General features: G+C 37.0%; 2 protein-coding genes and 1 long non-coding RNA gene across 5 annotated transcripts in view; 2 read left to right on the top strand and 1 right to left on the bottom strand.

The window, feature by feature from the left end:
* Positions 1 to 6133, top strand: part of DDI1 (ubiquitin family protein) — a 63744-nt gene extending 57611 nt beyond the window's left edge. For both annotated transcript variants that reach the window (XM_010254682.3, XM_088903167.1), the window contains exons 14-16: positions 3992 to 4046; positions 4352 to 4377; positions 5759 to 6133. In XM_010254682.3, coding sequence (XP_010252984.1) covers positions 3992 to 4046; positions 4352 to 4377; positions 5759 to 5887 — 210 coding nt within the window. In that variant the 3' untranslated portion in view covers positions 5888 to 6133. The remainder of the gene's footprint in view (positions 1 to 3991; positions 4047 to 4351; positions 4378 to 5758) is intronic.
* A 14120-nt stretch (positions 6134 to 20253) lies between these two features.
* On the top strand, positions 20254 to 20717 carry LOC104594388 (uncharacterized). Its single transcript, XR_734730.3, has 2 exons — positions 20254 to 20396; positions 20511 to 20717. It is a non-coding gene; the product is annotated as an uncharacterized LOC104594388 (long non-coding RNA).
* A 39-nt stretch (positions 20718 to 20756) lies between these two features.
* On the bottom strand, positions 20757 to 26979 carry LOC104594389 (subtilisin-like protease SBT5.4). Of its 2 annotated transcripts, none has more exons than XM_010254683.3 (13): positions 26802 to 26979; positions 26612 to 26721; positions 26426 to 26523; positions 26154 to 26321; positions 25025 to 25139; positions 23112 to 23655; positions 22944 to 23041; positions 22605 to 22850; positions 22361 to 22475; positions 22060 to 22273; positions 21425 to 21968; positions 21229 to 21305; positions 20757 to 21131 (listed from the first exon to the last, which is right to left on the bottom strand). In XM_010254683.3, the coding sequence occupies exons 1-11, from the start codon at positions 26883 to 26885 to the stop codon at positions 21427 to 21429; spliced, it is 2334 nt and encodes a 777-aa protein (XP_010252985.1). In that variant the 5' UTR covers positions 26886 to 26979; the 3' UTR covers positions 20757 to 21131; positions 21229 to 21305; positions 21425 to 21426. The 2 variants fall into 2 exon arrangements, with proteins under 2 accessions (XP_010252985.1, XP_010252986.1); XM_010254684.3 differs by having other exon boundaries at positions 20888 to 21131; positions 21406 to 21968.
* Between the last annotated feature and the right edge of the window lie 562 nt (positions 26980 to 27541).

Here is a 27541-nt window from a genome sequence, read left to right as displayed (position 1 = left end):
AGCTGTTTTCAAGAGGTGACGATTCTTTCTCTCAGCCACCCCGTTTTGTTGTGGGGTGTAGGTACATGAAGTCTGATGGATAATGCCATGTTGGTCTAGGTAGTCTTGAAATGATGAAGAGAGATATTCACGGCCATTATCAGAACGAAAAATTTTAATGTGAACACCAAATTGGTTGATAATCTCAGCATAAAACTTTTGGAAAATGGTAAACAATTCACTTATTTCTTTCATTGAATAGAGCCACGTCATCCTTGAATAATCATCAACAAAAATGACAAAATATTTATATCCATTGTATGACATCACTTTATAAGGACCCCAAACATCTGAATGAACCAAAGAAAAAGGACTCAATATACGATTATCAACTCTAGGACTAAAGGGAACACGATGATGTTTCCCCAACTGACACGACTCACAATCCAAAATAGAAAGATGACTCAATGAAGGAACCAAAGTCTTCAAAACTTTCAGTGAATGACGACCAAATCGACAGTGCCACTAGAGAGGAGAGAGGGACGATTGGAGAGCTGTTGACATACTTCCACCACCATCAAGATAATACAATCCACTAGCTTAATGCCTTCCACCAATCTTCATCCCCGTCTTGAGATCCTAAAAGACACACGAAGAGGGGTAAAAGGTAATGGAGCAATTAAGAGACTTGGTCAACTTACTAACAGACATAAGATTAAAAAGAAATTTAGGGACATACAAAACTGAGAATAGGGATATAGGGTCCAGGTCAACATTACCAACACCACAAATGGAGGATGTGGAACCATTAGCAAGGGTAACAGATTGTGATGTTGGGCAATGAGAGAGGGAAGAAAACACACCTGGAGTTCCAGTCGTGATCGGAGGCTCCAGAATCAATAATCCAGGGATGGGGTGTAGATTCTAGACAAGCCGTACCTGAGTGCGCGAGAGTAGCCGTGTTCTGTTGAGATGTGGCCTGTACTAACCTTTCATAATCATCACGGGGAATACTCATCATCTCCTTCCCAGCAACATCTGTGGATGTAGGAGGTACCTGATCGACTAAATGGCTCTCCTGTCTGAAGCTACTGTCACTGGTCACGACATGATTGGCCCAAGTTGAAGGTGGACCATGCAAGTCATGGCAATAATTGATGGTATGTCCATCCATACCACAGTGTGTACACCTCCTTGGACCCGAACTACGTCCTCTGCCACGAGCTCCCCCTGAATCTCGATCTCCAGTACGACCACCACCATGGTTATATGTAGGTCCACTACCACCACTCCGCCATATGCCGGTCCACTACTACCACTATGGCCAGACTGAGCTCCCCGAGCTCCACCTCTAACACCACGGCCTCTGGATACTGCTAGGGCTGATCTATCGGAAATATTAGGGTTCTCGGTAGATCCAATGGAAATCCACCCGAGTCAAGCAAACACCTCTTCTAAGGAAGGGAGAGCTGACCCTCCTAGTATATGGAGCCCGCACGGGTTCATATTTAGATTTCAGCCCCACCAAAAACCGAGTCACATCAAATTGTTCTCTCTGTTGTTGCTGAATTTTGACATCAGAAGTGAGGGGGTGATAAACATTCAATTCATTACGGATGTTTCTCATACTAGCATAGTACTACTCAAGACTCTGATTACCCTGTTGTAGATTAAAGTATTCCTGGTACAACTGATATACTCTGATTGTGTTGTCTTGACCCGAATACAGCTTCTTCGCATGGTCCCATACTTCTTTGGCAGTATCAAGGAACATGAAATTTACACTAATCTTGGGTTCCATACTATTCCATAACCATGTGGTGATCTGTGCATCTGCCTGCTCCCAATCATCATACTCAGGAGAACTGGTGGAAGGTTTTTCATCCCTTATGTGCTTCACCTTCTTCTTTTCCTTAAGAAAGACTTCTACAGATTTGGCCCAAGGTACATAATTTTCTCCATTCAGCTTAATGGAGGTCATTTGAACATTCAGGTAGTCAGTAGGGACCATCACACTAGTCTTGCTATCACTGTTGTTTCCCATTGCTGAATTCGGCAAACTGCACACTAGATCACACTACACACTGATTTCAGCACTTACTACTGCTGCAAATTGCACTCTTTACACCACAAACCCAACTCCACGACTGCTTGAAACTTCCCAACATTGTTTGAGGACCACCCCCCCCCCCCCTTCGAATCACACTGAAGGGTGCACAAACCCTAGCACACTACAATCTGAAATCCCACCATACAGTCTGAAATAGACTTCTCACTTGATGCACACAAAAAAAAATGCATAATACCTCTTACTTGATCACCGAAAATCAGACCACACAAGACACCCACTGCACCACACGAATCAGCCCTCTTCTCTTCATCGATTAGGGGAGGGCTTCTTAGAAACTGCAGCAACCAACCACAAACACCACAACTGGAGGCATAGATACCTCCAAGGGAAGAGGGCGATCACTCTTTTTCAGCCCTGTCCCTTATCTCTAGCTGATGGCAAAGAAAATAAGAGAAAACCCTAGGCTGGGTGCGCAGATAACAGAATTCTGGGCAGATCTGGTTTGCTCAGTTCATCTCTGATACCATGTTAGTGTTCAGTCTGCCTGTTAGACTGATAATAGTCAAGGAAGAGAGAGAGAAGAGAGGAGAGAAAGAGAGAAAGGAGAAGAGCAGAAGAGAAACAAGGAGAAAAGATTCTGGTTCGAATGAGAGAAAAAGTTCACTCTCCCATTCGGCCAGATGTATTTTATATTACTAAAATAATGTGGAAAAGTCACATATGCCCCTACTTTTGGGGACATTAAATCTAACATAAACTTACACATTAGCACTTAAACACAAGCACAAAGACAGAATTACCCCTACATACTCGACACTAACAGGAATTATGAAATTTCATCAGTTGATGGTCACTTTGACAGGATGGAGGGTAGGTTTGGGTAACAGTAACACCATTCGGTTTTGGGAGGATGATTGGTTGGGAGTTGGGAAACTTTGAGATATGTCCAAGACTTTATAATCTAAGTGAAAAGAACATTGTTATAGCACAATGTTATGAAATCAGGCAGGGTTTGGTGGTTTGGGCTCCAAAGTTTAGGAGGCTGTTGCTGGATCGAGAGGTGGAAGAATGTATACAGTTGCTGTCCAGACTACAAGAGGTAGAGATCAATGTTGAAATGCCAGATGAGAGATGGTGGAAAGAGTGCAGAGATGGATGATTTACAGTGATATCTTTCTACAAAGCTCTTGTGAGAAATCAGATCAAAAGGTCAGAGGTTACAGGTGTTGGTGGAAATCCAATCCCTCCAAGAGGAGAGGCATTTGCTTGGCTGGTGTCTTTAGACATATCCTGATGCAAAATCATATCAAATGGAGAGGCGTTCATCTAGCAAGCAGGTGTGCTCTCTGTGAGTTGAATGAAGAGGATGTGCTTCACCTTTTCTATGGCTGCATGTTTTCTTTCTTTGTTTGGGGTTTTTTCTTCTGTCTCTTAGACAAAGACATTTTGGCCACTGGGTTCACCAAGTGAAATCTTTGCGTATTGGCCTAATTTACTAGGAAGCAAAAAAGCTTAAATTTTCTGGAGCTGTATTCCTTTCGCAGTCTGCTGGGAACTATGAAAAGAGAGAAATAAAAGGATTTTTGAAGGAAAAGTGTGTAGCAGGATGAAGTCTTGTGCACGGATTGGGTTCTAATTTACCAGAATTCAGAGAAGATTCAAAGGCTCCTTTGAGGCAAGCGTTTGGGAAACAATTGGATGGGGAAAGGTCCTGGGATAGATTTTTTTTTGATACAAAAGTTTAGCAGTCTGTCTTTTCTATGTTGGTGGTTGCTCGTCACTTTTTATTTTTCTTATTATATTGGAATCTTTGTACTCTTCCTGATTTTCTCTCTCTTCAATAAGAATTTATTTTTATTTACTACCAAAAAATATTATGCCTTTTAATATGAGTTTTGCTGTGCTCTTTATAATTCTGGTTTGTTTATTTGTCTCTTTTAGGAAGCATCTGGAACAAAGAACGATGGCAAATTGCCTACTGGAGGGCAATCTTCTGGTTAGTTTTGGAAATCATCCCAGTTTTCATGCCTTCCACTATTTTATTTGACTCTGCAATAGCCTATCCTTCCTTAGGAGTTTCTCTTTTCCTCATTAGTTTTACTTGATTCTGGTCCATTTAAAACTGAGTGCCTGCTGTCCAAACCATGTCAATGATTATGGCATGGGCAACATGGTTTCTGGTTGCTTTTGCCAATATGCTATACATTAGGTAGTTAGGCATGGCTAGTGGGGGACATATCTACATATTCTATCTCCTATCTGTGGAAGTAATGCTAACCATAGTTCTCTCTTTGCTCACAGGTACCCCGCAAACTGACCCAACACAGGTAAAGTGGATCTCTTGTTTCAGCTTTAAATTATTATAATTAATGATACTAAAAATTATTTGCTTGCATCATTTGAGGTAAGATATCCTATTAGTAGGGGTAAGAAAAATAGCTTGCATGGTAGTTTTGCTGATTCAAGAAAGGGTTGCAGACTTACCAAATCCTGCAACGTCCCTTAATGAACAAAAGGTCCTCCCCTTGGCACTTGTCCCATGTATAAGGGTGGTAGGTTGCTCTTCCTTTTTTAATTAGTAGGATTAGACCTGTTCATGGGTCGGGTGGCCCGACAGGCCGGCCCGGCCCGGCCCCCAGACGGGCTTGAACGTGGTTATAGGCCCGCGGGCTTAAATTCGGGCCAAAAAGCCCGGCCCGTAATAAATTCGAGCCGGGCTCGGGTTTTGTCAAAATAGCCCGGCCCGACCTAATATTAGACTTAAAGTGAGTAATGCGATTATGTCCATTTGAATAAATTTTTTGATTTAAGAATGCAAAACTGTGTTTTAAAATATAAAAGAAAGGGGAAAAAAACCATCTTGTAGGCCCATTGTTCATTTAAATAGGAAAAAAAAAAACTATCTGAATTTTTAATTCTAATTTGAATAGGGAAAATTGTTTTTTTTTATTAGGTCGGGCTTTGGGCTTGGGCTCGGGCTTCGGGCTTTTTATCAGGGCCGGGCTCGGGTCCAAGTTATAGGCCCGTTGGTCGGGCCGGGCTCGGGCTCGGGCCTAACATATTTCCCTTAATAACAAGTGAAAGCCCGGCCCGGCCCATGAACAGGTCTAAGTAGGATGAAGCGTTTACTGTTAATTGAATGAAACCCTCACATCATCAAAGCACTGTGGGAGAGACCAGAACAGCCCTGAGGCTGGCTATGTCTTTTGTAGATAAACGACACAATAGCATGCTAGTTGATGCAGGGATATATTAACTTTTATCATAAAGCATGATATATAATGTAGTTGATTTGTCAAAGAATAATTGAGATTGCTAAATATTTATTTAAAGCCTTATAATGGTCATATTTTTTATTTTGGTAGTAATGATCCTGAAATTATGCGATAATGGCCTTTGTGATACAAACATAAACATTCACAATGTGAAGAGCCAATAATCCTATATGTAACTTTTGGAGTTATCATCTTGTTTGATATTTGATATCCTGAAGTGTTGCGCCTTAAAAGAGTTGATATTTCCTAGTTGAACACACTATGGGTCTCTTACATTGTGCAGTTGTGATTAGTTGTGCCCCATATCATCAATTTGTACTGCTTAATGGATGGTTCATGGTAGAATAGTGAGCTGATGATATTGATGTTAAATTGATTTTATGATCAAAATAAATAATAGTAGGTTCTAAATGATTTTTAACTTTGGCTGCAGGGTCCAGACTTTGAAGCCAAAGTTTCGAAGCTTGTTGAGCTTGGATTTGGGAGGGATGCAGCAATACAGGCTCTTAGGTTTTTTGATGGTAATGAAGAACAGGCGGCCGGATACCTATTTGGGGGTTAACAGAAAAATCTGATGTGTTTATTATTTTTTTTAATGCCTCCCGCGGAAACAATGTAATTTTACTGTGTATTTTGCACGTGAAGTCGATTCATTTACACTGCAAGCTTTCTGATGGTTATTAATTACAGACAGGTGTCTTTAATTTTTATATATTTATTTTTTTGGTTGGGGGTGCATACAAATACAATTATTAAAACATTTGCACATGAAATCAATTCATTTGGATTAATTGATCTGACATGTAAACGAGTCCTTCAATACTAACCAAAGCATAGAATTGTCTTGAATGTAATTAACAATTTCATGTTATTTTGCCGATACTATTAGTCCATTACCATCAAAGTGGAGCTTACAAGAGCTAGTGGATATGATGTAATTAACTGTTAGGGTCTGTTTGGTTTGCAGTTAGAATTAAAATTGAAATGATCTATTCTCTCTTTTTGTTTGGTTCAGATAGGAATCAGAATCAGTTGGAATGGGTTTTTATCGGAATCAGTTAGAAGGGTTCATACATTTTGACCCAAAAAGTTGAATTGTTCACTCACTACCAAATAGGAAAACAACTCTTTTTTGGTTGGTTTTAAATTTATATGTTATTTATCATCAATAAAAACAATTATTCTTTGTTACACTTATGTTTTAAAAATGGTTAATTAATATAGGATTCAATAAAAGAACAAGAGTTAATATCCTAAATATATGACTTAATAAAGGCAATTGATTGAGGAAAAATGTAGTAGTTTAAATTACATTTTGTGACCTCACGATTAGAGAGGGATCAAATTCAAAAATAGGGATTTGAATTAGGAGAAAAGTGGTTGCTCAAATAATATTTCTGTACTTAGAGGGATTGGATTCAAAAATCGAGTTATTTAAGTCAAACAAAAGTTTCAAACTCTCGTTAAACTTTTAATAGTAGTATAGATATAGGTATAATATAACATATATTTGTTAATTTCTAGTCTAATTGTCTTTGTGAAAATCTAAATTTCTAAATAATTTCAACTCTTAAATGGTTAAGTGACACTCAAGCACTCACAAGTCAATATGCAGTGTTTCTTTATAAAAAAGTGCAGGATTGGTGGCGTGTCCAAAGCCTTGCACCTTAAATGCAATTCTAAGCCATTAAACCATGTTTTTCTTGCGATAAAAAATAAAATAAAATAAAATTTATTAACTTCTATCTCTACATGCAATTTTAACAAAAAACACATCTTTATATTTAACAACTCTAACTAAAATTTCAAAACAAATACAATAAAAACTAAAATTTCAAAAGAATAATATTCAAAAACAGTATTTTATAAACTAATACAATAAATAATATATCAAATCCATGTTTATATAAAAAGATGATTTTTAATATCAAGAATACAAATAAAATATTAAGAATAGAATAGTTATTTTAATACTTAAAATTCATAAATTTGCAAATGATATGCATATTAAAATTTTTATATATTTTTACAAATTATTAATTAATATTTTAATTTATATTAATAAGTAATAACAACATATTATTATTTATAAAAAAGAAAAATATTGTTTATAAAATATTCAAGAATATAACATTAAATTGAATTTATCAAATCCACTAATCTACATTTATTTCAAAAAATTATTTTTCATATTAGAAAAAATATATAAATAAAATATTAACAAAGGAATAATTATTTTAGTAATTAAAAATTATGCATTTTATGATATGTATATTATAAATTTTAACAAATTTGATATACTTTAAGTTAAGATTAGATTTTTACAAATTATTAATTAATATTTTAATTTGTATTTGAGAATTTAATATTTAGTTGTCTTTTTGTTAATGTTAAAAAATAAAAAAAAGTAAAATAAAAATAATTTATATAATAATTAAAATATAATAGGTGCATATGTTTAGTGCCTTGGACTTAGGGGTGGCAATGAGTTGAGCTTTTCACGAGCTGCTCGATCTCGGCTCGGCTCGGTTTTAACCGAGCTCAAGCCCAATTCATTAGCTCGATTATGAAATGAGCTGAGCTCGAGCCTACTAGATAATATATACATATATATATATAATAATAATAAAATTGTAGAAAATAATATATATATATATATTAAAAATATTATAATTATTAATTATTATAATTCCTATTTTCTTAAATATCAAATAAAAAATATTTTTATATATAATTTTTTATTTTTATAAAATATTTATTCTCAAAATCGATCTCGAGCCGAGCCGAGCTCAAGGTTCTGGCTCGAACCGAGCTCGAGCTCGAGCCTTGTAGAATAGTCTCGAGCCAAGCTCGAGCCTCATACTATTCGGCTCGGCTCGGCTCGAATCCACCCGTACTTAGACTCTTGATTGATGCATTATAAATAAAATTATATGATATTTATATTATTAATATAAATAAAATTGGCCGATGCGTATCGTTTCGAAAGAGTTTCGATACACATAACATGAATAATTAGATGGTTTCGTATTTTTTCATTTGTATCGAACCGAGTTGAACTTGTATCGGACCGTTTTGAGTATGTATTGGCCGATACAACCCGAAACATGCCGGTATGCATTATGTATTAGTCGAATTTAATTTCCCTCTCTTTTTTAAATTTAAATTTAATTTAGCTATTCTCTCTCTCTCTCTCACTAATATCAATTTTAATTAATCCTTAAAGTTTGAAACATCACTAAATGTTAATATATTTCAATTAAATGCTCATTTAAGTTACCTTTATATGTCATTAAATGTTATTTAAGTGAATTAACTTGTTAAAAATCACAAACCAAAAGTAACAAGTTTGGAACCCAAGTCATTTTACTTACAACAATAATTAATAAACCAATATGCCAACCTTAATTGCTTATTAAAACAACTGCTTTTTTTATACTTAAAAATAATCTCTTTTGCCTTGGTGGATGTTTCCCAATAAATGCTATAAATTTTATTATTAATATTTATATAATAATAAGATGAATGCAAGTTATATTTATTTATTAAAAATTAAGGTATATATTAACTTGTATACATAATAAATATTATCTAAATCTATATATAATAAATATTAACTGATAAATATTAGTATATATACACACATTTCAGTTCTATTATTTTTCAATGGTTACTAATTATATCCCGATACTTTATATAAATCATTAAATAATGGATTTTATGTTTAAATAATTAGTTATACTCACATAAAACTCAATTTTATTATTGTTCATATTTTTTAAGGATTTTTTTTTGGATTTTTGTGTATCTTGATTTTTTGTCCGTATCTATACGTTTCCAAAGCATATCTCGATATGTCTCTTAAAATTATCTTTCCCATACACCTTACGTTTCCGATACTTTGAACTTTGTTTATATGTATTTTCCTAGCGTATCCATGTTTTTTTATATTTTTCGTTCGCATCCATACATTTCCAAAACGTATCCATATCTGAATTATCCGATACCAATACTTTAATCCTTGATTCTAACTCTTTCGTCCACCTTTTACATGTATCTTCTAATAGAATTTTGCCATGTCATCAAGTTCATTCCAAAATTAACAAGAGGGTGCTTAATGGCATTTTCACTATTCAAAGTCTTCCTTGCCTCTTCATTCATCCGACAAAGCTCTTAGAGCAGAAACCCAAAATGTCTTTTTGGGTTCATTACAGTAATGTGAGCTCGAGCAATCAGAACTGGCGGTGGCAACCAAATTCCGGCCACACTCAACTGCCTCAATCTCATCTCTCACCAATTGCCATCAAGAACTTTGATTTCCCCTCATCCACTTTTATAAAACATACAGAGAACTACAAAAATCTTTTGCTCGTAAAGTACCAGATTATGGTTTGTTGAATCAGAGAGTACAATCAGTTCAAGCATTCTTGGTTTCTGAAGAATTTCTCCTGTTATCCATCCATAAAAAAAGTGGAAGAAATAGGAGAAATGGATAAAAACTCCCATCATTTCAAACCGGAATTTGATGAATGCATTGGAATAGAGCAATAAATAAATTTGAAATTTAATAATTCAATCTATTATCAATAAAAGTCAATTACAACGCCTTGAATCAAATAGATCATAGATATGAATGTGAATTCTCTTGTGTTATAGAGAAGTTACAGTCGTTATGTAACTAAAATACAGCATGGTGATGTTGTAGGAGAAACGTGTATGATGGACTTTCTAACATGCGCCCCTCAACTGAAATTGGGGTTGCACATTAAGCTTGTCTTTAGGAAAGTAAAACATTTGACAGGTAAAGCCTGGGTAAAAATGTCTATAACTTGGGTGGTGTTCGGTATCGTGGAATGACCACGAGATATTGTGTTTTGGAACACACAGCGGTGGCTTAAGACGTTTGGTTGGCCTATGGTGTACACCAATTCGTGGATCGGTCCATACCACGGGCCAATTCCTCATCCATGGGTTTTTCTTGTGGATCAAAACACACTAGACTGATCCCATGCTTTACATCTGATGTTTATCTAACTGTAAACCCAATTTCTTTTACCGTTGCAACTTCTCTTGCAGAGCACCGCCGCTGCCCCTTCTTCTCTACTCACCTCTATAACTCCGACCACCACTCACCATTGCAACTCCAACCACTGCTGCACCGAATCACTGGTGGTAAGTGCTTCATCTCCATCTATTCTTACCCTTGTTTCATATTTGTTTTACAGCTGATGAATATATTCTTCTTTGATTCTTTTGCTTTGTGACTGGTTACATATTTACATATCTGCATGTTTATGTATTGTGAGAAACAAAATTTATCTTCATAAATCAATAGCCCCTTGGTGTTTTCGATCCTTCATGATCTGAGCTTAATGTTAGGCTTTTGCAATTTACTTTCTGCCCCCAACATCCAAAACCCACAAAAGGCTGTCACACAGTGATTATGGAAAGAGGCAACCTTACTTTGTCGAGCAATTTACCTAGAAGTCAAAGCCCATCTTCGCGCTTACTTTCCAGGACAAAGGGGTAACCTTCTATGACAAATGGGACCCATATATTTTTCTTTACATAATTTGTTTTTATTTTTTATTTTTTTGGATGGGTAGTTGCAATATGAACTAGATCTTTGAGTCTTACAAAGCCTTGGCCACATCCATGCTATGTATACAAACCATTTAATTATTGGTTCTCACATACCAATCTTGGTGAAAATTGAACCACCAACTCTGTCTCTCCCTCTAGTGGGACCCTATTAGTTCAACTGTAAAGATGAAACCGACACTTGCTAAAAGAACTTCAATTTTCTTAAAGGTTTTAACAATTTGGTATCTAATTGAAATTTTCTTTGAGGATGAATAATCCATGAAGGTCCACAATATATAAATACTATAGTTAACAGTCTTGCATAATCTGAAATTTGGTCAGATTGATTGTAATCTATAGTGTTTGATTTTGAGGTACAATTTGTTGTATGTAACACTATATACAATTTGATGTATGCAACAAATTACAAGCTCCTTCTCTGAGTAATGAAATTTTCTTTGGGTCAACATTTTGTTCTGTTCAATTTCTTTGGGTCAGCATTTTGATTTAATGTTTTGATCGAGTCCAATCAATTTTCAGGTTGGATAAATAGTCATGATACTTTGTATTAGCTCAAGTAGCATGCCATTAGAGTCATCTTTTGATTTTTAATAGAATTTTACCAATTTCCATGCTAGGTTCATGCCCAACTATAACAGTAATTTGCATTTGTATATCTTGATCCACCATTTGTATTAGCTTAAGTTGTATATCTTACTCAGTAGGACTCAACATCACCTCAGGATGCTTCTTCCATCTAGGGTAATTGCAGCAGAGGCAATACCCAGTTGACTCAAGGAGGATTTTTATCTGTATCATCTTTGATGTGTTGAATGAAGTGTTACTATATTTCATGTCCCAATAATCTACAAAAATAGTAGAATTGAGACCTCTACTTGAATCTTCATTCACTTGATCAAATTAGTCTATTTCTTTACGTCCCTCTCAATATTTCTGACTTTTTTGTACTTTAACATCTCTTGCTAGAAACACCTGCATCACCAAGCTTTTTTAAGTTTTCGAAAAGATTCATTTGAGATTCATTGTGAAAGAAACACCTTACAAAATTGAGAAGGCTACTCTAATTCAAAAATCTTTAAGGCTATTGTCTAAAAATGGGAATACAGATAAACTAAAAATTGTAGTTCTATGGATGTGGATTATCTATATACATATCAATCAGAACAATGTTCAGAAAGAAAAGATGGAAATATGAATGGAGATAATCTTAGTATCATGGAAGGAATTTTCAGAAACTACATAGTTACACTCCCATATGTACAGATTTCTCCTTAGAAGAAAATATTTTTGTCTTAGATGCACAAGGCTCCATTTGTTTTCAGTGTAATTTCATTTGCACTTGATGCAAATACACTGGAGTTCAAATAAAAAAGATTGCAAATTCTGATTTTTACTATTCTTTGCTTCAGCTTTTATGTTAATTCTTTACAATAACAAACAACACAAAGTGAAAATAGAAATTAATATGAATAACATTTGAAGAGTGAAGGCTCATTAAACAACCAAAGATGTTAATGTCAATGGCAGGTTCAAAGGGATCTATTTATCTATCTATGAAGTTTTCATGTTGTTCTGTAGAAATCTTGATCTAGTAATTGATTGTACTAATAAAACACACAAGAATTAAGAAAAAAAAGTAAGAAAATGAAATTTCTTTTTCCCCTATGAGGTGATCCTTCAAAATCTGGTAATTTGACATATCTTTTGAGTTTCAATTGCCATAACTCTTTCCTGACTTCTATGTGGTCTGGGAACACAGGATGCATATGTGGGTCTTGCTCTTCTTGGACTATCTTAACTTGCCACCTGTCACATGCTTCTAGCATTTGAACCCACCAGATGGAACCTAAATTGGGAGACCCGTTAGGCTGAAAATCAGTTTGTACAGAATGTTAACAGCCCACTGCTGTTACTGCATTCAAAAAATGGAGATAAGTTTCTCTAAGAGTGAAGTAGTTCTATTTAGAATGTCAAAATCAGATGGTTGAGAGTCAATCAAATTAAACTGAATTTTTATACATCCATGCCCTTAGTTGGGACCCACTCATTGGTTGGCTCTGATTGTTAATATTATCAATTATCATTAATATTGTTACTCATTTTTAATTCTTATTAATATCATTATTTATAATTTAATATTATTAATTATTATTAATATTATTTTTGTTAATTATTATATCCTTAGAAATTTACTGCTAATTTTCTATTATGTATATTACTAAAGAAATAAAGTATTGCTATTAATGATTAACGACACAGATCATCTCAAATGTTATAATTGAGATGCATGGAATCAAAACACAAGGTGTGGACTGAAATGCACCACACCTTGCAGAATATTTATAGAGGTGTGGTGTGATTCAATTCACACATCTTTGTCCACAATACAAAACAACTACCCTATTGGGGTGTGGTGTGTATTCATCAACACCATAGGTGAAACACACCATCCAATTTTTTGTCTACGTTACAAAACATCCCCTTAGTTGATGGTGGAGAGAAATTTAATGTCAAGAAGATGTCGTTGAACCTTACCCCGTACAAAATAAAAATCCAAATTCTATATCCCTAGTGCGAGTGTGACGAACTTGATTAGAAGCTAGGTAAGTGACCCCGATATTGTTGCAGTAATAATAGGAGGTGAAGAAGCCAAGTTAGTTCAGTAGCTAAAATGGCTAAGGACTGATACTCCACCTATGTGCTAAAATGAGAGATGGTTTGTTGCTTCTTGGAAGACCAGGACACCAAATTGTCAATGTAGTAAACACAATGAAGAATGCATGCTTGAGATTGCACAAAATGCGCCTAACAGCTATCCAATGAGAGATTGTAGGCTTAGCCATGTATTATACCACTTTGTTACTTTGAGGTATTAAAGGGCGCCTACAATACTTTTGTGTATAGTGTTAGGTTTTCAAAAGATTGTGAATCTTCTCTTCTGTACTTATTTTAAGAGATGAGGACATAGGAGTAGTACATGAATTGTGATGATGATATCATCTTAGGCTATGTTTGGTTTGAAGGAAAATATAGGGAAATTTATACAAGATTTGTGAAGGTTTTCCTATTTTTTCCTTCCTTTCCCTACTTTTTCCTTCAAACCAAACATAGCCTTAGCAGACAAATAGGAGAATGACACTAGTTGCAATGTGATGAATGAGCAAGGAGAAATCGGTCTGCAGTAGAGCATTGAACTATTTATGCATGGGTTCACAGCCTACGTATAGGAAGATGGCTCAACATCTAACATAGAAAATAAATAGGCATATTTTGGATGCTTTAATAACGCTAGTAACTTGGAGATTAACCGGTAGATAGCGGTGTCAATTGGTTGGATTTGGTCCAATATGATCTAATCCAATATGGGTCCATTTACAAATAGATCAGACCTAATCTAGTCTGAAGCCCTAACAAATATTGAACTCAAACCGGTCCAATTTAAAATGTAAATGGACTGGATTGAATTCAATCCGATCCAAAATGGTTGAAACATAAAAAATTATATGGAAAAACCAAAAAACATAAAAATCAAATCCACTAGCAAAGTTTTTTCTTTTTCTTCGGATCTTGAAGGGTTTTGATTATTTTTTTGTCACTAAAAAACCAAAATCGCCAACAGAAGTCAAGAAAAATGAAGCAACCAAAGGAACTTGAAAGCAATTAAAAGGAATGGACTTCAAAACCCGAAAATCTGAGGCCTGATCTGATTATCTTGGATTCGGATGATGTATTTATGTAATCGGATTGGATTTGGATTTTGTAATCTACGTCCGATTAATAATTGGATCATATTCGGATTTGAATCCATCTAATCCGACTAAAATCCAAATTCGATTATATTATAATATTTATTGATTTTAATATATAAATTTTATATAATTATATTTAAAATTATAAAAATATATTTCTATATATTATATTATATATGAATATATATCTAATAATTTTAGTATGTATTTTTAGATTAATTTATTATATATAAAAGTTGAAAAGTAATTAAGTTTTTATTCTTTTGTATTTTAAAAAAATTAAAGTAGAATCGGATTAAATCCGAATTCGATTCAAGTCCATTAGGATTTGAATTCGAATGAGAGTTTAAATCCGATTGAATTTTAGATTGAATTCAGATGTAAGCTTTCGATAATGGGATCGGAGTTGGATTTTGTTGAACCCAATCTGAATACAACCCTAATTTCGTCCATTACTTGAGCTTGTAATTGGACCGGATGAGAAAAATCCAATTCTGATCCGAGAGCTTGCATCCAAATCCGATCCAAAATCTGATCAGATTTAAATACCTTGGATTTTGAATTGGAATCCTAACAGACTTGGACTGAATTCAAATTTAATCTGATTTCGTTTTAATTTTTTAAAATAAAAAAATTAATTACTTTTCATCTTTTATATATAATAAATTAATGTAAATGTACTTATTGGATTTACTATATACATAGATTTATATATAATATAATATATATATATAATTTAAATATTAAATATTATAATATAATCATATTTGAATTTTAGTCGAATCGAATAGAATCAAACCTGAATTCAATCTGATAGCATAAATATAAAATCCGAATCCAAGATAATCGGGATCATATGTCGGATTGAGCCTCGGATTTTTGGACATCATTGATAGACCTAGCGACTAGGTGATGTGGCTAGAAACGACCGATTCAGCATGCACTCTCTCTCTCTCTCTCTCTCAATCATCAGCACTATTGATGAACACAATGCATTATAGGTATAACCAATGAATGGAACCTCGGATTTTTGAGTATCATTGATAGGCCTAACAACCAGGGACCAGGTGATGTGACTAGAAATGACCTGTTCGGCATGTAATATCTCTCCGTCATCAGCACCATTGATGAACACAATATGTTATAGGTATAATCAACGAATGGAGCCTCGAAATTTTGAATATCATTGATAAGCCTAGCGAGTAGTGACCAGGTGATGTGGTTAGAAACGACCGGTTCAACATGCAATCTCTCTCGGTCATCAGCACCGTTGATACACAATACTCTATAGGTATAACCAACGAATGGAGTTGAAGAAAATTTGTAGTCAAATAGTAGGTATATCCCCAAACATATCTATTATTGAGTGGACCTTTGATTCTTTGGACAATATTGTTTTGGTCCGCTAACCTATTGGACAATCAATTTTCGGACCAGTTCAATCCGACATAAAACTTCGGTCCGTTCAAACTGATTCAATTAATTACGGTTGGGGTGGAGTTTAATCCGAACTCAGTCCATGACATTGATAGCCCTACTAGTAGAGAATGATGCTTAATGATTGTTTTATACATTTCAATGTTAAAGGAAATCGGCTTCAGTTTTCACAAGGCTGTACTCACACCGTTCTCACAGTTTTGCATTGGGAATATCTCCTCATAAAATAAAATATAAAAATATGGAGATATTCCTAATGCACGATCATAAAAGACTGTGCGCGCTGATCTCTTGTTAAGGACGACATGCGAACCCAACAACGCAACAAGCCCCTTATTGTGTTCACTAGTAGTAGTAGAAAGATAGAGGTCATCCTTAATTGGTTTGCAAATCTTTACCAAAAACAGTGGTTTGTGAAGAAGAGGAATCCCTACTTGTTTGTCCTTCACAACAAAGCCATTCACATAAAAACCCTGACTTGGCTTATGAAGCCTAAAACGCTGAGTTGGGTTTTGAAGCTGAGCGACAGAACCTTGAGTTGCCTCTATAAACTTGATGCCATCACCGGTTATAGAACCTAGGGGTGTCCATGAAAAAACTGAAAAATTTAACTGAATTGAGAAACCAAACTGAAAAATGTGGTTAATTGAACCAACCGGTTTGGTTTTTGGTTAATCTATAAAAAAACGACGGTTAATCGAATCGACTGGTATATATATTAATATATATCACATATTTTCTATATATTCATTATATATATATTATATTTATAATAATCTATTTATAAATATATTATATATTTTTATAATATATTATATATCATTTATTATTTATAATATTATATTATATATATATATTTATATAATATATATTATAAATATAAAAAAACAAAAAACCAAAGAACCAAATCGGTCAAAAACCAAAACCGGCAGATTGGTTAACCAGTGGTACTGGTTCGGTTTCAGTTTGGGGAATTGGTTCGGTTAACCGAACCATGGACACCCCTAAATTAGAACAATTCAAAAACAAAAAATAAAAAGACCTTAGGGGATGTTTGGAAACATGGTCGTTTTTCTGAAAAACGGTGCCACGTCGGATTCACATAGGCGTTTCAAAATTTGCCCATATATATGATTATTTGGTTCACGCGTTTTTTGAAAAAACGCTTAAACCACGGGCATGCCTTGTAAATCGGGACCTACCGATGCATGAAACGTCGGTGAACTGTTGCCCCCAATGGTTAATTGAGCTGGTGAATACGTGTATCCTACATGGCGCTTACTTGTAAGATGAATTGGCACCAGTGGGAATGTACCAGTGCTTCCGGCCCATCGGAACATTAACCCAATGAGTGGTAGGGTTCACTTGAACATTCTAACTCTTTCTTCTTGCCGCCGAAAGTTCTCTTCTCTCACAGACAGCCTCTATAACCTCTGCTCATTTCTCCGTCATTGTCATCGCCGGAAGAGGTTGGTCATCACCGGAGGAAGTTGGTCATCGCCGAAAGAGGTTTGTTTCTAGACTTTTTTTTCCTTTGTTTCTAAACTCATTTTCTCTGTGTGAAATGGTGTTAAATATATTGTAAACTATTCGTTTTCTCTCTATAGCTGAAGAGGCTGAACTGAAAATACTTTGTTGCTTTGTCTTTTGGTGAAAAGATTTAAAAGGAGGTTGTGGGATTGTGAATGGCTGAACCTAGGATAGATCATATATCATCGAACCCACAATGCTTCCCATAAACTGGGACATTTTATCTTATTTGGAAAACTTCATAAAATTTCCCATCGACCAAAATCTCCATGCAATTCGAAATTATGAACCTTGAGTGATAGAATGAGTTGTTGGAGTTCCATTTGGATGTTGACTTTCAATCAAAACATACTCTGAAGTCTGTCGAGTGTTGATATTTTATGGTTAAACACTACACCTACACGGTGAAGTCTCATGATCAGGTGCATCTTCCATTGGTTAAACACTACACCAATCCAGACTAATCCATCTTTAATGCAGTTAAGGTCCACCGATATCCAGCTAATCTGAACTAGAATGTATGAAAGAATATCTTATTTCGATCAGATACAGATAATGAAAATTTGAAAATGTCTCCATGAACCCTTCCTTATATCTGTTTATATTCAATACCCAATAAACCTACATCAGAAGCTGTGAACAAAGAGAAAACACCTAAAAGCTAGTCATATATCAAAAGCTAGCTTTTTCTTCCCTCTTCAACTACAAACAATTGCACTCAATGTCACATTTCTTTCTCTACAAATCAGACAGAACTATACAGCTTCTGGACGTCACAGTTCTAGGTGTACTTCATCTCAAAAAACTTGCAATTTCTCAAAGAAAGAGTTTGGTTGAATGGCAAGGCTAACCTGGCAATATCCCTTTATTCATGCTGATGTTGTTGATCTATTCCAATAATATTTTCAACCGTTGGATTTAAATTTTTAGGCCAGATATTATAAAATAATCATCACCATTTGATAAGCATCTTTATATAATTTGGTATGATATTAGCGTGCATCATCTTATGGGGTAATGCGTGCACATACATGAAAAACGGTGATGAAAATCACTTTACCAAACGGCACAGTGTTGTTCATTGCCTATGTGGCAGAAACACTCCCAAAACATGGACATTTTTTCTTGAAAATTGGTCCCAAAAAACACCCATACTTCCAAACACCATCTTAATCGGCAGAGAATGTAGAGAAGATAGCGCCCAATTAAAAATAAGGAGCTGCCGTTGCCGTTAGAGGTGAGCTCAGTTACTTTTATCTTCTTGCACACTCAGTAGATGTGGTGTTTATTTGTTGGTCAGTTGATGTATCATGGATGAAGGTTTTTTTTTTTTTTGTATTTAATAACTTCCTCCTGACCCCTTTTTTTCCCAAAGTGTTGGTTGCGAGATTTGATTCCACTAACAAATCAGCTAATACACCAATGAGCCAGCCCTGAGTTGGTGGTTGGTGTGGATAGAAAGGTTCATACTATGCAAATTCATTGTCATTGGTTCCACTTGACTGGATCTACTATCCACACCTACTCACTAGATACTACACATTCAGCTAATCTTCTCATGAGTTCATATCTAAGCCCCACAAGTGCCCCACTGCACATCTCAATCATATATTAAAAACGTCTCCTGTACTTGTACTTGCCATTGGGAGCATTCTCAATACATGGTTGGGATGTTTTGTAGAGCATTTGTAGGACGTCTTCTATGGAGTGCAGATGTGAATTCAAATTTCAGATTTCAGCTTCAATCAGGGCAAAGCCCATTGAGTGAATTCAAATCAGCCCCCACAATGTCTCACAACACACTTCTGTAATGTATTGGAAACATCTTCCGATGACAACATCATCATTTTTGGGATTATCATCGGGAAATGTTCCCAATACATGGTAGGGATGTGCTGTAAACGTTGTGGGGGGCTGATTTGGTCTCCATTCGAACAGCCTTTATTTCCTTGCATTGAGAATCGGTACTTTACTTCCTTGCATCGAGAATCCGTACTTGTATGCTTTATTTCATGGCGAGATATTCTCAATGCAAAGTTGTAAAAGACTCTTAAAAAGTGTGGGCACAGATATGCCTCATAGAAGCAGATCTCCAAATTTCATTGGTGTTGGAATTGGTCGTATGCAATACATATAACCAATCATGACTGAACACGTCAGTATTTTGCCACATGGGACGAGTCTAATGTGTACGGCTGCAGTGGATTCTGGAATGGCGTTGGGAGCGGTTTGTTGGTAGCAGATTCTTACCGACCGGCTCACTGGCGTGGTTGGTTCCACAGCCTGCTGAAAAAGCCAAAACGTTCAGCTAATCCGAATTCTAGTGGGACGGGCTATCCCCGTGAAGCTCTAAAAATTGGGATCTGCTAAACCAAACATATTTGGACGGTCGAGATGTATTTACAGGCATATAATCCAACGGTAGATGAGAAAGACTGGAGTCTAAGAGAATATATAAACAGCGGCGATGGGAAAGATTGGTGTAGTTAGGGTTTCAGAACGTGAAGGAAGGAAATTTGGAGAAACGGGAATGGGAGCTGATCTATTGAAATCCTTAGGAATGTGCGGGTTGGAAACGAAAACAGCAACCGCACTTGCTCCTACTCCTTATCAGGGTTAGAGGGTTTGTGGTGTTGCTTCCAATTCCGCCCATTCCTAAGTCTTTCAATTGTTCCTCCCTTTCCCTTCTTCTCCTCTTCGTTTCAGTTTCAGTTCGGTCACAAGCACAAAATCAATCTCAACAAGTTAAAGGTAGTGAGTTCCTGTTACTTTTTCTCTCTGTTGATCTGTAGTTTCGTTCGATCTGTATATGTATTTGTTTCCCCTTTGCAGTAATGATTTTGTCTTCTTTTTCGATTTTTGCAGCTTCTTTAGATTGTTTTCCATAGATAACAACGATGACGATCGATCGAAATATGTTAAGAGTGGAGAGGATGGATGTTTCTCGTAGATTTACCCTTTCAATTTTCTTTGTTCTTCGTTTCCTCCCCTAATTTTATTGTTTGATTTGACGTGGATAGTTAATCGTTTTACCTTGCTAATAATGAGGAATTATGGTGTTCGCTGGGATAAGTGATTCTACACTCCATCTGGTAAATCATGCCCACCACGCGTTTGTATAAATGTATTCTTGCAAGTAGTGAAACCCTAATTGCAGATTCCAGCAAATACTTGGGCCTGACCTAGCTTAGCCCGAGTTGCAGTGACGATAAAGGTAAAGAGGTTGAATTGGAAAGGGAAAATAACCAAATCAGAAAAGAAAAAGCTTATTCTGCACTGAGCGATAGAAAGACAAAGACACGATCTTCACTTAGCCATGGAATGTGCGACATTAACAAGGAAATGGTGAAATTAGAAAACACAGGAATTCAGAATTATTTGTGAACTTGTGATCTTTGCTGCTTCTTTCTCCTAAAGGTTTTCCTTGCAACTTGTAGATGGTATAGTTGTTTTGTGTACTTGTAGAAAGCCACATCTCGCCCTACTCTGTAACGAAAGAGTGATTTAGAATCAATGTCAGAGGCAAAGACTGAATACATGACACAAACGATTTATTCGTTACGAAAGTATAGCAATTGAATACCTTTGTTTCAGTAGATGAATATTAATGAATGAAGTTTCAGATCCATGTGAACGTCCTTCCAAACACTCCACTTGAGCCTGTGAGGAAATTTTAAAGAAAGAAAACCCAGACCCAGATGAGAATTTAGGCTAAAAAATCCTCACCAAAGCTCACAGAAACGAAAGCATCAGTTCCTACCTAGTTCCTAACTTCCTACCTCTATGCGGCCTTGACCACAATTGGACTCCTAACATAATGATTTCCATCCGACCATATGAGCCGCCCGAATACATAGTTGCTTGCTGCTGGAGCTTTCTTAGCCTTGAGCTTGAGGGTAAGCTTGAAGCTCTTCTCCTCCCCCAGCTTGTCGAATTTGAGGGTGAGGGGTTCGACGGAAACAGAAATACCAGGTGGTGGACGGAAGCGAGCTTTGTAAGTTCCTGGGGTGCCAACGTTCTTTACAGTTCGACTGATTGTGGTAGGGCCAGAGAGTCTAGGCACAGTGATAGAAGGGTAATTGAAGTCCAAGAGTCTAACGTGGTTGGGGCATTCGTAGGGCTCCTCCCAGAAAGATTTGATCTTGGTTTCGTTGTAACCAAGAGCACAGAGGAAATTCAAGTAATCTTTGACAGTAAGGTCGTAGACCAACCCAGGATCCATGGCCCGGTTTGGTCGGACGTGCCCTGCACCATAATCAAATGGGTTCGCCTTGACGTAGGACGAGTTGAGCATTGGCTCCCTCTTGTTATCTCTAGTCCTCGCTGTAGAAGAAAAGTTAGCAAATGAACTTATTTGATCAACTCATCAAAACTTGTAATTCATCAACTAGTGGCTCCGTAATAAGAGTCTAACCGCTAGTCATGATGGCCGATCTGATTGCCGACGGGCTCCAGTCGGGGTGCAGTGTTTTGAGAAGGCCAGAGATGCCGGCAACATGGGGACAGGACATCGATGTGCCGGATTCCGAGTTGAACTGAACTCGACGCTCATCGCTCTTCTCACCTGTTGGTCCAGTTGCTTGGGTGTATGCTGCTATGATACTCACCCCCGGTGCAGTGATATCGGGCTGAATGGTAATATAATCAATGAAATATGTTATTAACTAAACATCAAATTATAATACGTCAATATGTCATTCAGAGAGAGAGAGGACCTTGAGAATTTCGGGTGTAATGGTATTAGGACCACGTGACGAGAAAGAAGCCATGAAGGGAGCAGGCTTGACAGCCATTTGGGTGACGGGACGCGTGATGTAAGCGATGGGTGATCTGTGAAAGATAAGAAAAAAGAGTGCGTAAGCAAAATTCGAGTCAACGATGGAGTTCGTGGACATGTCTGGACCGAAGATGGATGCGATTGCCGCCATGATATGTTTGCCATTTTTGTAATTTACTCACTTGGTAGAATTGATGTAAGCAAAGAGATCAAGACCGTCCTTGTATATGATATGAGCAGCAGGAAGGACGTGGGTATCGACTATTATCTCATTCCCATTGATCTCGTCGTTGGCCAGAATCATCCCCACTGCACCGGCTAGAGCCGCCTGAATGCCCTTCTGTACTCTCCCGTTGACGCCTCGGAGGCAGGCCAATATCTTACCCTTCACCTTCTCAGGATCCAGAGTCCCAGCCTTGCAGAGCAGACTGCAAGATATTTGATATATAATTCAACCAAGCATCCTTAGCCGATGGCAGAAATCAAATAGCTATCTAAAAATGGGTTGTCTCTGTACTCACGCATCCTTGGCCGATGCATTTGCAGCTTTGGCTTTTGCTCCGCTAATCAGTGGGTAGTACTTCGCTGCAGGCAGGGAACTGGCAGACAGACTTTGTCCCTGGTAGAGGAAGGAGATCAACCATTACATCTGTGACTGTGACTGTGAGTGGAGAGAAGAAGAGACAAACCTTAAGCTGAACTTTATTGCCAAGTTTAACGTAAACAGGAAACTCCCGATCGATGGTGCTGGCTCCAACGGTGAACAACCATGGGGAAACGTTGGAAACAGAACCAGCGTCGGGTCCTGAATTGCCAGCAGAGGTGACCACAACGATGCCGTTCTTGACGGCATGGAAGGCTCCAATTGAAATGCCGTCCTGGAAATAGTCGGAGGGGGCTCCGCCGAGGGAGACGGAAATGATATCGACGCCGTCGTGGATGGCAGCATCGAAGGCAGCTAAGATGTCGGCATCGTAGCATTCACTGCCGTTGATGGGAGGCCAGCAGACCCTGTAAGCAGCCACTCGGGCTCTAGGGGCCCCGCCCTTGGCGGTGCCATTGCCGAAACCGAGGACGTTGGCACCGGGTACAAAGTTACCGCCGGCTGTAGAAAGGGTGTGGGTCCCGTGGCCGTCGTCGTCTCGTGCGGTGGCCAAAGTCAAGGATGACTTGAGGAGGGTCCCCGCAGCAGAAGCGTAGCCTTTATTGAAGTACCTTGCTCCAATCAGCTTCCTGCTCAAGATTTTCAAATGTGAAATTCAATACAAAATACAGTAGTTGAAGCTCCTAACCCAGAATACATGCATCAGCAAAATAGAAAGTTACAAAAACAGATTCCAGAGTCAAACTCCCCTCTCTGTCTGTCACTCAAATCGCTAAGATACAGAAAAAATAAAATAGTATTAATTACAGCCGCTTTGGACTTCAGACATGGTTGAATTTAGAGATTCAGAAATGAGAAATACGCTCGGATACAAAGTCAAACTCCTCCCGCCGCCTTTCGCGGTGGCCAACTACCGTAGAACAAGCTGTAACTATCAGCAGCAATAAAAAATTTCCTCCTTTAGACAGTGGAAACTATTGGACTCTTGGGTGCCGTCCATACTGAATACTAAATCCAATTGCTTTCGTAGTTTTGTTTGACTTACTGAATGATTATTATGAGGGTACTAAGCCAAATGTGTATATATATAATAGCCTTTTGTTTTTGTTAACAAAACATAGCCATGTGCAAGATATTAATGCTGTTAATTGCATCACTCAGATGAAGAAATGAGGTTTGATTAAGAGCTAGTAAGCCAGTCATGGTTTAATCTAAAAAAAAAAAAGAAAATTAAACACTATAGAATGCTGGACCACTTCAGTCATGGTTTTAATTGATCCAAATGAAGCAAGACAATTTGGACGAATCATGTGAATCGATTAAGTGGACGAGACGTCCCAAAATCCAAAGCACCCACCACGCTCTATTCAATTATCGAATCATTCATGCATCAAACAACTGATAATGATATATAATTCATTCGGGTTGCTCTGTCCCCAAGTAGTTACAGACATGAACAAAAACAGTAGCAACCCATTCGATATGGAACAAAATTGTATTCAAGGACAAATTTCGAGCCAATGGGTTGTCTGCTATCCTGTATCCTCCTCTCCGTGGGCATGTGTGAAGGTGGTTCATTATTTCAAGCTCATTAACCTTTTTCTTTTCCACAAAAAATGAGCAGATATTGTTGAATATCAGTTGGATGTAAACGCGGATAAAGGTAGTCTGAAATACAAATGCGAAAATAAACCGACCAAAATAATATTGAAATCAACCAGTTTCAACAAGGATTACTCGTCAAAGCCTCCAAAGTTAGATGAAGCCCAACTGGTTTGGTGGGATTCGGCCAATCTGGTTTTTCTATAAAAAGTGGAAATCTTTTAGTGGGGACCCAACTACGATTACATAAAGTCGAACTACGTTATATCAGAATTGTATTAAACAAGAAAGAAAAAAAGCAGATTTCCTTGGATGAGATGAGATCAGACATACACAAAAGAGAAAAACAAGAAACGAACCACTGGTTTGCTGTTTTTTAGTAAGAAAAGTAGAGACCTGTTGCAACGAACTACGTCCTTGTTGGTGCCACTCTGCTGACAGAATCCTTTCCACTTGGGTGGAATGGGTCCATACCCATCATCGCTAAAGCTCTTTGATTCGGGCCACACGCCTAGCACCAATCCCACCATCACCCACATCAGCCAAGGTGGAGATGAAAATGTCAATCATGATAGCAATTGACAAACAAACAGTGATGCACGTTAAATGGATGCACCAGATAGCCTAGTTGTTGTTCTTTTTTTTTTTTTTTTGGTTCTGTTTTCAGGAAAATGGGAAAGGAGAATTGGGAGAGTAAAGTCAATGATTCATGGCTTTTTTCTTTAACCTTTCATTGACAAACTAGCTAGAATGTGGACCAATAAGATTAAGCACCAGAATCATTATGACTATGAAAGAGAACACTAGTAATGAGGTAATTCTGTTGGATTGACGTTTAGAAGAAATTAAAAAACAAAAAGAGAAATAAATACTTCATCCTGGTCAATGCATACTTTGATAACCTTTCACTTCTTCAATAGTCTGAGCATATTTGATCCACTTCATACAACTTTACTTAAATCGTTGAAAAGAAAATAAAAATCAGTGTAAAACAGTTTATCACGAAACCCAAATGCATTGACCTTTTTCTGTTTATGCTACAAATCTGTTCGTTTAATTTGTAGTCAAGTCAAACACCCAGAAGCATAATAAAGTGAAAAAAGAAGTAAGTCCCTAAAATCAAAACCATGGGCTAGACTCTAGAGACATTAGAGAAAGTAAATGGAGTTTACTGGCGATGGAAAATCAATCTTATGGTGCTAGTCTCGTTGGAGACCAAATAAAATGGCCACAGCATTACGACTGTCAGTGTCGACTGATTGAAAATTAACCAAAAATGTTTATTAAAGTATATGTTTGACTTTGTTCTTCTAAATTCTAATATGCGATTAATCGAAGTTTTGATAGTTGAAGGGGGAAGCTTGAGCTGTCTCTATTGAGAATATACTTGTCTCAAAAATAATCGAGAATGTACTTTGGTGTGATGTAATAATCGAGTTAATCCCATAACAAAAATCAAGATGCATCTGTGAAAAATTCATGACGATGTAGAGAAGAAGAAGGATTATTGAAGATGAAGCCTTACCAGTGTCAAGGTTCCCAATGATGGTATCTTCACCGAACCTCGCCTTACTCCAAATAGACTCCGACGAGATCGAGCTATCTCTCTCCTGCAGGCCAAGGAAATCCCATGATCGGGTTGTATGTAATTTCCTTCCTTCGTTCAAGAAAACAGAAATAACTCTTGGGTTCTCTGCAATGGGAGATTATAACACAGAGATGAGAATTGAGAAGATAATGAACTAGATTAAAAGAGACAGAGAGAAATGGGCATTATGGGCTAACAGCACTTCTTACTTGCTATCTCGGCTGCTTCTTCCTCTTCGAGGGTCGCAGCAAAACCATTAATATGTCTTTTATACGAATAGAAAATGGCGTCTTCGGCCTTCTTGTAACTGAATTACAGAAAAAAATGGAAGAATTTTCAGTCTAAATTGCCGATAGATAAGAAATGATTAAGACAATTCAACAAGGATAGCATACCTTCCCAAGAAGGAGCCCAGAAACTCGCAATGAGAATGTCTAACTTCATCCAGATCCAACGATGAAAGCTCCGGACCATGTGAATGTCCTCCCATGTATACCACATAAGACTGCACCATAAACAGCCATTAGTTACCAACAGCAGCAGAAGAAGAAGAGGAGGAGGAGGAGGAGGAGAAATGGTGGTTGCCTTTTTGATTGCAAAAGTGGGACTCTGCAAGAAAGAGAAAAGGAGGAGTGGGACAAGGAAGAGAGGAAGTCTCGACAACACCATTGCTTGGCTCAGTCCCTGATTGTCTTCTGCAGAAAGAAGAGCAAAAGAGACTTCCCTCTGGGCTTTTCCCCTGTTTCCGAGAGTGCTGGTTTCTGGCTTCCTGCCAGCCTTTTTAATAGCGGATAGTGGAGGAATAAGGGATTCTTTTCTAAAAATAATGGGGTTTTAGTTTTACAAGGAAACAATGAAAACCAAAACGTATTCTGTAATTTAGAAGGAGTTAATATGGATATTTAGTTCAATTTGGTTGAACATCTAAGGGAGAATAAAATGCAACAGCTTAGTGAAAAACTGAAAATGGGTAAATGAAAAGAAGTAAAAAGGAAAAGAATAACTACTGCTTGGGGGCAAACAGCTTTCTTTCCTCTTATAGGATTACTGGGTGAGACTGCATCTGTCTTCCTTGTAATAGTAGTAGTAGTAGTAGACGGATGCTTGGTTTTCTTTGGATTCCAATTTGACGATTCTGGCAGCTCACTTACACAATGCCTTTTGTGGGTTCATTATGATGGGAAAAGAAATGGGGTGTATATTAATTGAAAAATTAAGTGGGAGATCTCCTTAAATCTCGATTTATTGAAAATAAGAAGCTAAAATTAAGCAAGGAGGAAGGAAAGACAGACCATTAATTCCTGGAATACAACAGTAGATCGACA

This window comes from Nelumbo nucifera, chromosome 1 (assembly GCF_055504915.1).
Source record: "Nelumbo nucifera cultivar China Antique chromosome 1, China Antique-T2T, whole genome shotgun sequence".
In the NCBI taxonomy this organism is placed as follows: domain Eukaryota; kingdom Viridiplantae; phylum Streptophyta; class Magnoliopsida; order Proteales; family Nelumbonaceae; genus Nelumbo; species Nelumbo nucifera.
The sequence above is the reverse complement of the archived record's forward strand: the minus strand, read 5'-3'. Positions and strand labels throughout refer to the sequence as shown.

What these genes read in the sequence shown, in the direction of transcription:
- LOC104594389 (XM_010254683.3), bottom strand. Translation starts at nt 26,885, where the DNA reads ATGGTGTTGTCGAGACTTCCTCTCTTCCTTGTCCCACTCCTCCTTTTC. An exon ending in CCACTTTTGCAATCAAAAAG is followed by an intron (nt 26,722 to 26,801) that starts GCAACCACCATT and finishes TTTATGGTGCAG; the next exon opens with TCTTATGTGGTATACATGGG. An exon ending in CATTGGGAACCTTGACACTG is followed by an intron (nt 25,140 to 26,153) that starts GTAAGGCTTCAT and finishes GATTGGTGCTAG; the next exon opens with GCGTGTGGCCCGAATCAAAG.